Below are 14,382 nucleotides of genomic sequence, written 5' to 3' on the forward strand. Positions count from 1 at the left end.
GCCGTATATCCCGGCGACGACGGGTAGGTATATGGGTACCTGTTCGAAGGCTTTCCCTGGCTCGTTATTGCAAGTGCTCGAGAGAGCGCGAGAAGGGAGGGAAATTCCGAGAGGAGCATCTGCAGCTACACCCGCGGCGGAGGCGGCTCTTTGCGGGGGAGTGAGCCAGGGAAAGCCAGCGCAGTAAATAATGCCGAGGGCGCAAACGGGACCCGAAAAGCCAAAGAAGAGACAGAGCGAGAGAGACAGAGAGAGAGCCACCTGACGAGGCGCTTTTCGGCCCGTCGAGCACGCACTGGTACTTAAGGCTGTAATCTCTTGCCACATTGTCTTTCTCTTGCTCCGCACGACAACGCGGCAGAGACAGGGGTCCGTTGCAGCAGCCGGATGATCTAGTCGGGGTTCAGGGCGCGAGAACTCGCGGCCGCGGTGTAGCCGAACTTTCGAAAGTACACACGCGGGGATTTGTTTCGCTACGTGCCTTTATTCGTCGGCCGCTGTTTTTTCCGCGCTCCGCCGTTGTGTGAATACATTGGGAGAGTCATGCGACGAGAATCGGGGCTATTTTTCCCTTGAATTCCTCAAATACGAAACAGCCCCAACGCCCACCTGCGCCAATTGTAAAGACACTAGCATCAATCCAGCTCCGATATAGAGGCGCGAGTGTGGGCGTGAACGTTAATTGGACTTTCCGCTCGATCGAGTGTGCTGAGGCCGATAAAAAGTAACCGCACGGGTGTAGTACTTGCAACCGCGAGGGAAAGAGAGAGAGAGAGAGAGAGAGAGAGAGATCTGTCCGACACGAGGAAGGTCGGAAAAGGCGCGAGCCGACAATGCGAGTTCCGACCCCGGCTCTCTCGTGAAAAGCCTGCGGAATGTCAAGAGCGCCGGGAGAGTGAGATGGACAAAACGTAGGGCCGAGGAAGCGAGAGAAAAAAATAGCGGGCGACAGATCGAGAGAGTGAGAAAGAAAAGCAGAGGCGGAGTCGTACCCGCAAAATCGGCCGGCAATAAACTCGGCGAAGGACCGACGAGTCAGGTTCATCTTTTTTCCCGGTACGTATATAAGTAAGCGCGCGCGCGAGCCTCTCGACGCACACTGCTGAGCGCGGCCCGGAATTTCCTTTCATTTTCTTGTCCTTTTCAGAATACTACCACACACCGACTCGCTTTTTGTTTTCTCGCTCTACAACACGGTCACCCTGGCCTTTCCGCTCGAGATGCGCCTCTAGGTTATTCGATTTGGCGAAAACGTGGCGGTTTTTCTCTCTCTCTCTCTCTCTCCCCCTCTCTCTCCACCTCTCGTTTACGAGTGTACCTATACGCCGTGTATATCTATACACTCAGCTGGCGGCTACGTGAGCCTGACCCGCTGAGCTCATTCCGCGAGATTTGCCGGTTCTCGGTATTTAGAGGATCTGTCCTTGCGCAAGAGATGCTCCCGGCCGAATAACTCTTGATTGCGAGCTCCGTTTTTTTTCGAGGCGTCGTATCATTACCTATTTTTTCCCCCTCCGACGACTCTCCTCGCCGCCGCTGGCGCTTATTTTTAGAAAAGGTCGCCGTGCATCATTGTCGAACGTGACTCGACCAATTTATTAAATTAATATTGCTCGCGTATGCGCAAATATTGTTGCTCGATTATGCGCCGCGCGCGAGTGTGAATTTACCGTTCATATTTGTCGCGGAGCGGATTTAATATGCGTTGTGCACACGGCGGGCATTATGTAACGAGAGTGTGTATATTATTGAGTATAATGGACTTAATGATGTCGGGAGTTAATGTAGTGTATCGGTAAATAACGGTAAGCCCGATACCGAGAGCTGGCCAATTTAGCGCGAGATGCCAAAACACTGTATTAATTTTCAATGATTTCTTAAAAAAAGCGCAGAAATATACCGTCAGACGTGAAAAATTCGAGAAACAATGGCTCCCTTCGCACGTCACCCGACAGGGAGATCCCCGAATGTCGGACGTGAATGCACTCGCCCTAAAAAAATTCCTTAAAACCGCGGCGCGCTGCGAGTTCAGCGGGAAAATGCACCATTCCGGATTGATTTTACCACTACGTCCCAATTCTACTCTCCTTTTTTCGAGCGCAAACATTCGAGCTTCCGCTCTCTTCTCACGCGAAGCTTTCGCTCCGTTTGCGAGAAAACTTTTTCCGGATTTTTCACGGCTCTCCGAGCAACGATGATTCGTCCCTATAATAGGCGACGCCCGCTGCGAAAATCAATTTGGAGGATTAAGAGGTGGTCGGGCGTGTGCAGTGTCCTCTTCTTCTCCAGCACGCTCGCCGCGTGTACAATTTGCAAGTGAAAGCGAACCTGCGCGCGTTCGCTCCTCATTTCGTCGCCGCCGCGGGAGGGAACTGGGTTAATTATAAACAAGCAGTGTTTGACTATTGTGGAAAATGTAATTGCCCCGAGCGCCCGCAGGATAAAGATGAGGGGCTTCATTGTTTCCCCGGTGCCGCGTGTATGCTCTGTGCTGGCTGTTCTAGTATGTGTGTGTGTGTATAGCGCAGCCGGCGTTTGCGTAACAGGACCGCGATTGTGCGCATGTTCGTATTTTTCTACTTCGCTGCAATTTCTGCTCTCGTTCGAGGAGGGTGACTTTTCTAACGATACGAGATGGATGTACGAGTATACATCGCTCCGTGCGATGTGATTGTATTATTATATTATCAGGTGAGTCCGGAGGAGTCCTAATTAATGGCTTCGTCGCTGTGTACGACGCGCTAATTAAAAGCCGTGCGCGCGCTGATGTACAAAATTGCTGCGCGCATATTAATATCAAATTTTATGGGGTTTCAAGAGGCGAGAGATATTACATTTTTTCCCAGCAAGAAGTAATTCGCAGCTCTAGCTATAACAAAGGTATGGTTAACGTTAATTAAAACTTGCAGGAAAAAGCTGCGATTTTCATTAAACTCACTGTCACGCGAAAACTAGTTTTTTTTTAATATTTTAAACTTTATGTTCAAACGCGTGTAATTTCCACGACGTGGACTAATGTGGAAATCGGAATTTTAATTCATCCATCGGTCGCAGCTGCTGCAACTTCATAATACACCATATCCCTCGAGTGGTTATACCTGCATACAACGACAACAAAATCCAGCCTCGAACGCTAACAAACGCTCGAGTTCACCAACAATTTTGCAACTCCTTTTATCGGCCACTTTCCCCAAGTGTCCACTCGTTCGCGACATTACTCGAAAAAGAAAAGCCCGCCTTGCACAAAGGCACTCCTGCCGCTCCTAAATTGCAGTTACGACAAAAAAAGCGCGCAAAGCGCGACGCTTCAATTATTTTCGCGATCGACTTGTCTCTTCCTGAAACGAAACGAGGGAAAAAAAACAGCTGCCCTACCTGTATACTTATCACCAAGTCTTGCCTCTGTACATCCCAAGGGAGTCCGATAGAGGTATTACGGACAGTCAATCGCCCTTTCCGGCTTCCTGCGTACGCGCGACCTCGACGATCCATTAATCGGACAATCACGCGCGCAATCCCGATCCTCGTTCTAGCTCCGCGCATCGGAGCGAGCACGTGGCTCTGCACATCATCGGAACTCGAATTCCCGCGCATAAGTACCGGAATGCCCCTCGTGTACACGTGAAATTAAAACCGAGAAAAACTGTTTTCCCGCTCCGCAAATCGCGAAAGGTTATATATTGAATTTTCAGCGAACGCGAGCGCTGAGCAGCGATTCACATTCAATCCGAATTTTTCGCATGCATATTCATAGCCAATAACCGGCGCAGCGCATACCTGCGTATACACGGGACGAATTTCCGCGGCGAAACAATCGCATATTCGTCGGGAAAAAAAAAACTCGCCCGCGCGATCGGTTATATATATAATACTCGACACGGCGCCTTGCACACATACAGATGAGAGACAGGCCGCGCAACACGAAACTTGGAGGCGTCAAAATTAATAAACGATGCCGCGCTGCAGAGCAGTATACATAAGAGAGCTATATGCATCAGGTATACGTGTATATATGTATAGCTAGATTTATCGAGCGCCACGCACGCGTGCATAAATGATTTTCGCGCCGCGGTTAATTGGGTCGAGTATAACGCGCGAGGCTGAGATTCATCGGATTTCAGCCGCCCCGATGAGCGCTGCCGGGGCTCCGCAAGCAAGCAAGCTATAATACACACGTGCGCAAGCGATCTTTGCGTGAGGGATTCCGACATTGAGACACGTGAGTTTTTTCCGCGAGGCGAATCGATATACCCAACGCCGAGCAATCGTTCATCGTGTGTATAAGGTGAAATCGATGGAACACATATACGAGTGTATACAGCAGTAGAGGGAATATTCGAAATCGGATAATACTCGTGCTTTCGCGAGCGTTTAACTTTTTCCATGCCCGAAACAGCGCTGCTCGATTATCTCAAACGTATCGAGTAACAAGGATCGATTCGCTGGAGAATACCGAACCGTTAGTTCGAGGACTACTGCTTCTCCTCGAGGAAGCAAGCCTTACTCGCGAGGGATGAACTGCGGCGCTTATCCGAAATAAACGACGCTCATTACGGCTTTGTTTCGGGACGAGAGTAAAATTCGATTCGGACACCGAGATCCGCGGCTGATTTTTGCTAATGACACGGTGCAGCGGCCGCAAGTGGCCGGAGAGCGCGATACGAAAGCGCCGGCGAAGAGGAGGTGACGATAAGTGGGCCGAGCCGAGAAATCGAGCAGAAAGAAGCAAAGAGGAGCGGGAGGAGCGGCCGAGGACAAAAGGCTACTCCGTCCCTCTGCCGGCCGTGTAGACACGCTTCCGCTACTCGGCGAAGATTAAATAGAGAGAGAGCGGAGGCTCTTTGATCCGGACTGCGGAAAAAAGAGGAAGCGGCGAGTGCGTCACGACACGTGTACGGTCGCTCTCTTTCTCCCTTATTTCTGCTAGCGCCCGGCTGTGCGGTCGAGACGATTTCGGTCGATTGTCTTTGGAATATCGTCGTGCTTTTTCCCGAAACAAACGCATCGCTCATGCTTCCACACACGGGCCGTTACTATTACTCAGCGCGTAAAAAATCCCGACAGCTGCGGAACAGCGTACATAACACAGACCCTGCAAACCGCGTGATAAATCACGCGGTCGCGCATCAGCGTAATTAAATTAAGTCCCGGCGTCCTTCCGCCTAATAAAGCACGTCGCGGTAAAAAGCTGCTGCAGGTGCCCCGCGCGGACACCCATCAAGATTAGCTGATGCCTCTTCCTCCCGATTGTTCACTACGCGTGTGTATACCCGCACATGCACCCCCGACGCCAGGCGCCTAATCCCAGCTGTGCTCCTAAAAATCCTCGGCGCCGAGTCGCTCGTAAAAGTCGTCCCAAAATCGTTTTCTTTCTTTCTTTTTTTTTTTTTTTTGTCGTACACTGCACATCAGATAGAACACAGAGAGTGAAAATACTCACGAGACTGGGCCGCCGGGGCACGAGGAGCATGGCCCGTCCTCTTCCCCTCGGTGTTAATGCGAATGTCCGTCCGTTACAACACTGCGCTTATCTGTACCACTGACAGCTCTCAACAACAAGCACTACTGCACGGGCTGCACAAGTTCGTCGAGCGCGCGCGAAATTCGAAAACTCCCGCCACTGCTGCGAACGGTTGAAATTTTTGTTTTCAACGCGCGATATTTCGCATCCACTGCGTCTCTGCTCGCCACTCACTTGCACACTGCCCACGAGTTATTATCCAGATTACCGGTCGATCTGCAGGTGTATACTGAGAGAGAAACTCTGTCAGCTGAGAGTGTATAGCTCCTATATGCGGGAGAGAGAGAGAGAGCGATGTGCGATGTGCTCGGGCCGAAGTGCGCCGCGGGAATGCCGTGGCGCGCGCCGCCGCCGCCGCCGCAGAGTCTCTCTCTCTCTCTATCCCTCCCTTGGCGGCGCGCACCCGTCGCGTAGTCTGCCAGCGCGTGTAGGAGGTAGGGGCTCTGCGGCGCTCGCTCCTCACTCTTTCGACTCTACACTCATGTACACCCACTCCTTTTTTCGCGAGGGATTCTGTGTGTGTCGGTGCGATTTTGCGCAATTGTACGAGCATCGAGTGGATTTCGTAATCGTTGAGCCCTTGCGCTGCAGCACGCGAACGCTATTCTCGTGCCTGCAGCAGCAGGAGAAAAGGTTGTCGCGCTATCTTCGCTCGATCTCCCCTACTTTGTAGGAGAAGCCCAGGTATACATATAGGAAAAGTATTTGACGGTGACCGTTCTTGATTAAACCTCTGCCTTTTGTTCGTCCGACTCCGATACGATACGTGCGCGCTGTGTGTTGACTTCTCAGATCCGCGATTGCGGTCCGGTTCTAATTTACCTACTCACGAGCCACATCTCAATCTTCTTATTTTTTCTCTATAGAGCCCAAGCTGGGGGGATTAATTTTTGCAAGATCACGATATCCGATACGCTCGAAAAGCAGAATCCGCTGAAAACTCTTCTCGCCCCCTCCCCGTGTGGACATAAGCCTGTATATGCGGGGCTGCTTTGCGGCTCCCTTATCGCCGCTCGCCACCAGCCTGTATACATTATTACGCGGCTGCTCGCAGTGTGTACACCGACCGGACCATCCGCGGCGAAACGGCCCCCCTCGACGATAGCGCCGCGGCTTTTTCCCGCAACGACGTCGGGCCAGCAGGCTTCGACCCATTGTAAAAGTGCTTGTAGAGATGCTGATAAAATTCGGGACTATGGGAGCTGATGCTGCGAGGATCCGAATTTTGTTTGCGGAGTGGGATATTATCTTTTTGCTCGCGGTCGTTACGGGCTCGTTGAAAGGGCTGTAACCGATATTAGTTAATTTTCTACTTCGAGAGTAAAATTCAATCGCGTCAACGCATTTAATATCAATGTTTATATAATAACAAAGCTCTCGTCGCACACCACTCTGTAGAGCCGTAAATAGAATCAGCAGCCGGAAGCTGAAATCACGCAGCTCTTACATCTCTCTTATTAAATTAAATTAAATCTCTCTCTCTCTCTCTCTCTCTCTCTCTCTCTCTCTCTCTCCAGACACAAACGGAAGAAGCAGCAGCGAGAGCAGAAGAAGGTCAATCGATAATCGGCGTCAATCGAATTATCCATCGGTTTTTCTCTTATTGACGAGCAACTGCCGCCCACGCGCTGCTCGGCTCGCCAGCCGCGTAGCTGCTGCCTGAATCGCTTGCTTTATCAGTATTCAAATCATGCGAGCCGAAATTCTCGGTCTATTTACGAGCGAGCAGCGCGACGTATGCGCGAGCGAGCGAGCGAGCGAGAGCAAACTGCAGTGAAACTGCGTCACTTTTTGAACTGCATATTTAAATTAAACGGAGGCCGCGTGCGTGTATGGGTGTATTTTCACGGGGCGCGCATTCTAATGGGCGACGTGTGAGAGTCTTGATTCGATGCGCAAATTTAAATTTGATCAGGTGTTTCAATTGATCGAACTCAGCTCCCTATAGAGATTTTACAACATTATTATAGGATTCAGAATGTTAAATACGGCATCGAAAGATGGAATTCAAATATACATAGTATCTAGGTTAATTCGATAGAAATGATGGACATCCATTCATTTTTATAAGCCCGTTCCACCGAATCGGTTTGGATTCGGTAAAAATGAAAGTTTTTTGCGTCCGATTCTTCTATTAAAAATTGATCGTCAATTTATCATGGAATAGCAGGCAGCTTAAATCTGGACATTTCGCGGGGAGAGGAAATGCAGCTTATTCATAACAGAGCCGCATTTATTATACGTGAATTCGACAGTTATACTAAAATTGAACCATTCAATTGTATAATAACGATCCCAATTCCGGACAGTATCTCGACCGTCTATTCAAAGCTATCCATAAAAATCATCGTGCGAGAAGCGCGTCTAGTACATTCTCAGGAGTCTGCACACGCTCAGTAAGGACCTCGAGTAATTTCTCTCGTAGCTCATTCTGGCATATAATATAAGCCAAAGGCCATCCCGTGAAAAAGTCCATAGAAAAAAGAAGGAACAAAGCATGTCGACGGATCGATGAGCGACATCGCGGCTCCAACCGAGTCAATAACGTTGTACACAAGTACACACGTCGACCCCGTGCAGTGTTGTCACACTAGCCAAACTTTTGATAACAGCGCGGAGGACGACGATTTTGCATTATTACTTAATTTTCGCTGATCGAATGTAACAAAAAGTTCCACAGCCACCTGCAGACCGACACAACTTCGAGATTAAATTTTAACGATATCAAACGCGAACGAATTCATCCGAACTAGTATATAATATAACGTATATTTCTCGGAAGGACCCTTTTGAAAATCGAAACAACAATAAATATCGCCAGCATTCCGAGCGAACGGGAGAGAGGACTGCAGAGAGAGAGAGAGAGAGAGAGAGAGAGAGAGAAACCCAACGCATCTCGTAATTCCCAACGGACTCGGATATGCGCACACGACGTATGTAGCTACAAATGTATGGCCTGCTGCCGGCGTAGCCCAGGGAGAGACTCCCACGACTGTCCGATGGTCATCAGCTTAAAACTTTCCTTCTATTATGGATTACAAGTTGGCCCTGTGCGCTACACACACACACACACATGCACGCGGAGCAGAGCCATATATCCTTTGAGCATTTATAGATTATACGTATATGATACGTGCATTATAGTCGCCGTCGCCGGGCATAAGAAACCCCCCATCCGCTGGCTCGCGTCCAATCCATATCCCGAGAAGAAAGGCCGCATTCTGTGCTTTGTGTTTATCATATATGCGAGAGCCAAATTTTTCTCTCTTTCCGCAGACTTGGATGCACTTCCACCGCGAGATCGCGGAATCTCATTTGCTCGTCGGGCTGTGCTCGCCAATTCTGTGATCAAAGTTTTGTAAAAAAGTTAGGTTATACGTAGCTCACCTAAGTCTTCGCCGTCGCCTCGAGTCTCCTCCGGGTGATGATCGTCCTGCATGTCGGCTTCTGGTTGTTTGCGAGGATGTATCCTTGATTTACGGTTTCCTCCAGCTCGATCGAGGCAGAACCGACGCTTCTTTTCATCGTTGTTACGCAACTGACGAGTATTCGCGAAGAAATCGAACTTCAACCGTCGCTCCTTGTTTCAAAAAAACTTCCGGAAGCAGAGCCAACGAACTAATTCGCGCGATTCGACACCAACAAACAAGATCCTTCCCAACGAATTTCCGCGACACACATGCCATCTACAGCCGCTCACGCGTAGCTCGCGCTCGAAGTCTGCCTTACCTATTGGCAACCTTACCGACTGGGAAAAAGGCGCCCGCTCGCAGTACTCCGCGGCCGCGACAATATATATCGCGCACGCCTACGCCGCGATTATGTACAAAGCGCAAAACCATCGGCGCAGGTTCGATATTGGCGCGTGGGAGCGCGTGGAATCACGCATGTGTAGGAGGTGGCTAGAAACGAGGAAAAAAGGCGCCTCACGACCGCGGAAAAGCTGTTACATCCTCCCGTTCGCGCGCAGTCAGAGATATGACACGTCGACAGATCTCCGTGCGATGTACGTAGCTATAAGTATATAGGTATATCGTAGCTGTACGACATACGCCGAGAACGCGCGCGCGAATCTCTCTCAACACGTGTGCAGCATCCGTATGTGAAACGTATTAGGTAGGTACGACAGTTATTCGGCCGCCTCCTTCCAAACGGCACGTCCTAGAAGCGCACTGCGGAAAAGTCATCGTCTCGCTCAACAAGTGTCACGGGCAGTGTGTATACCTCTTGTCAGTGGCGAAAACAGTAACATCGCGTACGCGTCGCAGAGCTGTATTATGGATCGCGTTTTGTCGTGAGAGACGAGAGAGCAGGTGGATCCGGCGAAACGAGGAAAAGGAGCAGCGCGCCAGGCAAATATGTCATGGGGAAGAGGCCCGCACCTGAATCAATATACGCCGCTGCCAAGAGAAAACGACGCGCGACCGATGCTCTTTTGAGGGAAACTAATGACGCCTAGAGGCTGGAAGCATGGCCCGCGAAATAATCAGCCGATATCTCGTCCTGCTCGCGGTGACCTGCGGCGTCCTGGCTGCAGCTGTCAGGGTGGTGAGTCTCATCTTTTAGTACGTTTTCGACGTAATATTTTCCTGCTTCTACCTGCTCTAACGGTCTTGTTATTTTTGCAGAAGAAAGTGCACCACTTGGAGGACCGTAAATTCGCTTCAGAAGAGTACCTGGATCCGGAGATCGATGAAAGGGACAGTGGCCCTGAGCCTATCATTTCCCCGTTGGACCAGCCGCTGCTCAGAAAGAGCAATTCTTTTGATTCCCTGCCTACAAATTTTCCACAAGAGCTCAATCCAAGTAAGTTCTTTATTTATATTGTCTTTTTTTTTTTCATTTTTCATCCATGCGATCAAATTGTACGGCGGAATTCCTTAAATATATTATTTAATTTTTACGTTGATAAGAACATATGTCGCACGTTCTCTTTTATCTACAAGAGCATGTCGATGAGGCATTATCTGCTGACTTAACCTGCTGGTGTGGTATCTTTGGAAATAAACAAAATATGCTAATCAATTTTCTGTGCTTGCAATTGTACACTCATAGAAGCTTTGTGGGATTGCTAACTCTTCTATTTCTTGCGTATTACCTCCCCTTTGGCGTACAAGTTTTTTTTTTAACTAAGGCTCTGCTTGTTATCATTGTTGCGCAATCATACTAGGAAATTTGTTTGCACATTGTTTGATATGCTGACTTAATGCATCTTATCTATTCATCTTAGATATAAAATGGGATCCGAGGTGGGCTTCCTCATTGGATTTTGGACAGATATCAGCCGTGTCGATTGATCCAAAAGGCAATGTTGGTATATTTCATAGAGGGGAGCGAATTTGGGATTCCTCTACTTTTGGGAGCGATAATAAATTCAATACCAACCAAGGTCCCATACGGAGGAGTACAATTATGCTCTTAGATAAGACTGGGAAGGTGCTGTTAGAATGGGGAAGGAACATGTTTTTCCTTCCTCATGGACTAACAATCGACTCTTTAGGAAATTACTGGATAACTGACGTGGCAATGCACCAAGTTTTTAAATTTGACCACAAAGATATTGAAAAGCACGAACAACAACTTAAAGAACAAAGGTCCAGTCAAAGAGTCAGCACATCCGACACGTTCAATGTCACTAATTTATTTGCAAATAGCTTAATAAAACCTTCGCTAAGTTTGGGGGAAGCTTTTCAACCAGGAAATGACAATACGAGATTTTGTAAACCGACTGCAGTGGCGGTTGAGAGCAATGGAGACTTTTTTGTTAGTGATGGCTACTGCAACTCTAGAGTAATCAAGTTTAACAAAGATGGTGAGAGGATACTGCAATGGGGGAGAACTTGGGGATTTGAAGGTAACGAGTTAAATAATGCCTAAGTATACCATTTTTCTTCCAAGCAGATTAGAATAATCGATTTTGAATATTTCACATTGATAATTTTTAAATTTGTTCCCAGGCAAAACTTTATATCAAAAGCCACCTCCGCCAAACGCATTCTTGGTTCCTCATGCTCTTGCACTTGCTGAGGATCATGATATAATATTCGTTGCAGATAGAGAGAATGCAAGAATAGTCGGCAATTTTGCCAACAATGGGTCGTTTTATAGAGAGTATAAAAATCCTGTTTTAGGAGGGGCGATCTATAGTATTGCATATGCAAACGACCGAATATATTTAGTTAACGGTAAACGATACTTAGATGGAACGCACGTGCGAGGATTTGTTTTGGACATAAATACTGGAGAAGTTTTATCTCAATTTGCACCGCAGATGGACATGAATGCTCCTCACGATATCGCCGTGTCCTCCGATGAACGTGAAATATACGTAGTAGAGCTAGATTCGCACAAGATATACAAATTTTATCAAGGTAACTTGCATACCGAAGGATGGCCAGCGAATAATTTAGAAAGAACAAAATTTATTACCTTCTATTTTTTTTCAGACGTAAGCAGTTTGCAGTCGGTGCCAAAAATTGCGCAATCAAAAAATTCTACGGAGACTCGTTCAGCTGAGCTGTCAGGCAGCAGCGTGAACACCGGCAAGAAGCCATCACAAAGAGCCCTTGTAATAGTCGCCATCATTGCTGCCTTATTCTTCATCGGCTTTTGCATCTTCCTTGCAGCACTCCTAGCGAGATATCAAAAAAGAGGTAGAAAATCTCGATATAGCGAGGCTGATGTTGAGTTTAGAAAATTAGTAGTCGATGAATAGACGTAATGTTTCGAGCTTGTTATGAGTCTAAGCTTTAATGAGCATGAAAATTTTTACTTTTATATACTTGTACATTGAAAATACTATTATTATGATTTACGCAATGCAGATCTTTGTGAGTGACGTGTATATATGAATGTTTTATCATCATATTATTTAACTATTTTACTGTAGAACAGTGCTAGCCCAGTTTTTATTTATATCCTATTTATATCGTATTTATATCGTATTTTATTCAACGAACATTCCATATGTTAAGTATGCCATTCTGCTTTTACAGTATGCGTGTAAGTAATGCGTGATGCGAAGCATTAATTTTTAGTTAACTTATACGACAGCTTTGTCGCATGTGATTTAATTTTATTATTATTTATTATACGTTTCTTTGCCTGTTATGCACAGTAGAATTGAGCTGTAAATAAATTTTTTATTCGGCATTTGCTTGAGTCACGGTTTGACAAGTGTGTTTTTAATTTTATTTTGCCTTTAGAATATCAATAAAAATTAAAACGTGTAATTTTCACAAGCAGGATGCTTATTTCCACCACACAAAAGAAGAACTGAGTGGAATAGCGAAAGAAAGGACAACTTCAAGCTTTCGAGCTTGTTGGAAACGCGTAAAAGATTTAACTTTTTCGAAGGAAGACCAAACACTCGAGATTTTAGCAAACTAAATACTGAACCAGAAACGTCAGAAGATGAAAATACAGAGAGTAGTTTAGAAAAAATTATATAAATAATGTATAAACCTGTGAACATTTTACCACAAAAACTTCTCCGAGTGTAAAACGTTACGCGAATTTTTAAAATATCATAAAAATCTCAAGCCTAAAACAAATTTCTAAAGAATCAAGTTCAACGTTGCCTCAGAGTCATTATTTTTATGTTCACAGTAGTATCAGCGACATATCACTCATATATCGCGCTACTGCCCAATAACTCTCCTATAGTCTATGAGTTCACTTTAAAGTTCGACCGTAATATTTTATAACTATAACCTTGAGAAATTTATAACGTTTAAGGCAACTTTGGAACTAATATTTTAACGATTGGAAAACAGTGTTCCGAACTAGACTTATTTAGAAAAGTGTATACGAAAATAACTTCTATACATGAATATATTAGATGAGACGAGGTGTCCAATGCGAATAAAGGGGTATCTATAGAGTATACCGACCATATTCATTTCCTGAAATATCTTAAAAGTTATTCTGGGCTGCATTGTCTTTTAAATATACACACTATCTATACACAACGTGAGGAAAAATGCGATTATTTTCTGTGATAACTTTGTTACTGATTTTTTTATTTTATACAACTTAAAGACACAATTGTTCGTAATCTTTTGTATTTGATGAATCGTGAAATGAAATCGTAACTTTTAATGAAAGAGTTGAGTATTATAATGAAACATATACGCATTCACAGTAAGTTTGAAATGTAAACGCTGTATGAAAGAGATTTGTATCAGTATTAATTTGATGTAATACGTTTTGTTCGATTTTACGTAAGAATATCATTTTGCAGAAATGAGAGTCTAAATATCATGCACAAGATCATAGAACTGACTGAACAAGCTACTTTGCAGTTGAATTTAGTTAACAGAGAACGTTGAATTGTCAGAACGTGTAAATATACATAGATATACAGCATAAATATTGTAAAAAAGAGAAAATATATACCCAGATAGCCGGAGCGTTCAATTCACTGGCTAATTCTACAAGTTTGCTGCACAATGTATAATCAAAATTCTTGGCAAACTATACCAATACCACCGCGATTCGTCTATCTGGGGCGTACTGAATAGCAAATAGTATACCGTTATAGATAACTATATAAGTCGAGGAGCGGAAAAAAAAGGAAATTAATGGAACTTTACATTACACATTTAGTGTCCCTTAGGCGACATGCATCCGATTTAAATTGCAGACAAAATACATCAATATCCACAGCGTCAAAACGAATTTGCGTTTCATATCTATCAATCGAACATTAAGTCACGGCGTTATACACACCAGGTATGCTGAAAACGCGTGTGGTTATGTATATTTTGAATAAAAGTAAATGTTTCTATACAAAGCGTCTTGCCGCATCGACGTTTCTTCAATCGATCACCCTCCCAATAATAACAGCAACTCCACCAGCA

The 14,382-nt window shown here is 45.9% G+C and overlaps 2 protein-coding genes across 3 annotated transcripts in view; one reads left to right on the forward strand and one right to left on the reverse strand.

The window, feature by feature from the left end:
* LOC100122933 (protein madd-4) overlaps positions 1-5,864 on the reverse strand; it is a 113,781-nt gene extending 107,917 nt beyond the window's left edge. Inside the window, exon 1 of the mRNA XM_016986963.3 lies at positions 5,441-5,864. The gene's annotated coding sequence lies outside the window, so the exon portion shown is untranslated. The remainder of the gene's footprint in view (positions 1-5,440) is intronic.
* Positions 5,865-9,337: 3,473 nt separating this feature from the next.
* On the forward strand, positions 9,338-14,316 carry LOC100122955 (peptidyl-alpha-hydroxyglycine alpha-amidating lyase 1). Of its 2 annotated transcripts, none has more exons than XM_031931678.2 (6): positions 9,338-10,069; positions 10,150-10,327; positions 10,752-11,375; positions 11,479-11,892; positions 11,968-12,174; positions 12,764-14,316. In XM_031931678.2, the coding sequence occupies exons 1-6, from the start codon at positions 9,992-9,994 to the stop codon at positions 12,970-12,972; spliced, it is 1,710 nt and encodes a 569-aa protein (XP_031787538.1). In that variant the 5' UTR covers positions 9,338-9,991; the 3' UTR covers positions 12,973-14,316. The 2 variants fall into 2 exon arrangements, with proteins under 2 accessions (XP_031787538.1, XP_001606565.2); XM_001606515.6 differs by having other exon boundaries at positions 9,339-10,069; positions 12,767-14,316.
* The last annotated feature ends 66 nt before the right edge of the window (positions 14,317-14,382 follow it).

This window comes from Nasonia vitripennis, chromosome 5 (assembly GCF_009193385.2).
Source record: "Nasonia vitripennis strain AsymCx chromosome 5, Nvit_psr_1.1, whole genome shotgun sequence".
Classification (NCBI taxonomy): domain Eukaryota; kingdom Metazoa; phylum Arthropoda; class Insecta; order Hymenoptera; family Pteromalidae; genus Nasonia; species Nasonia vitripennis.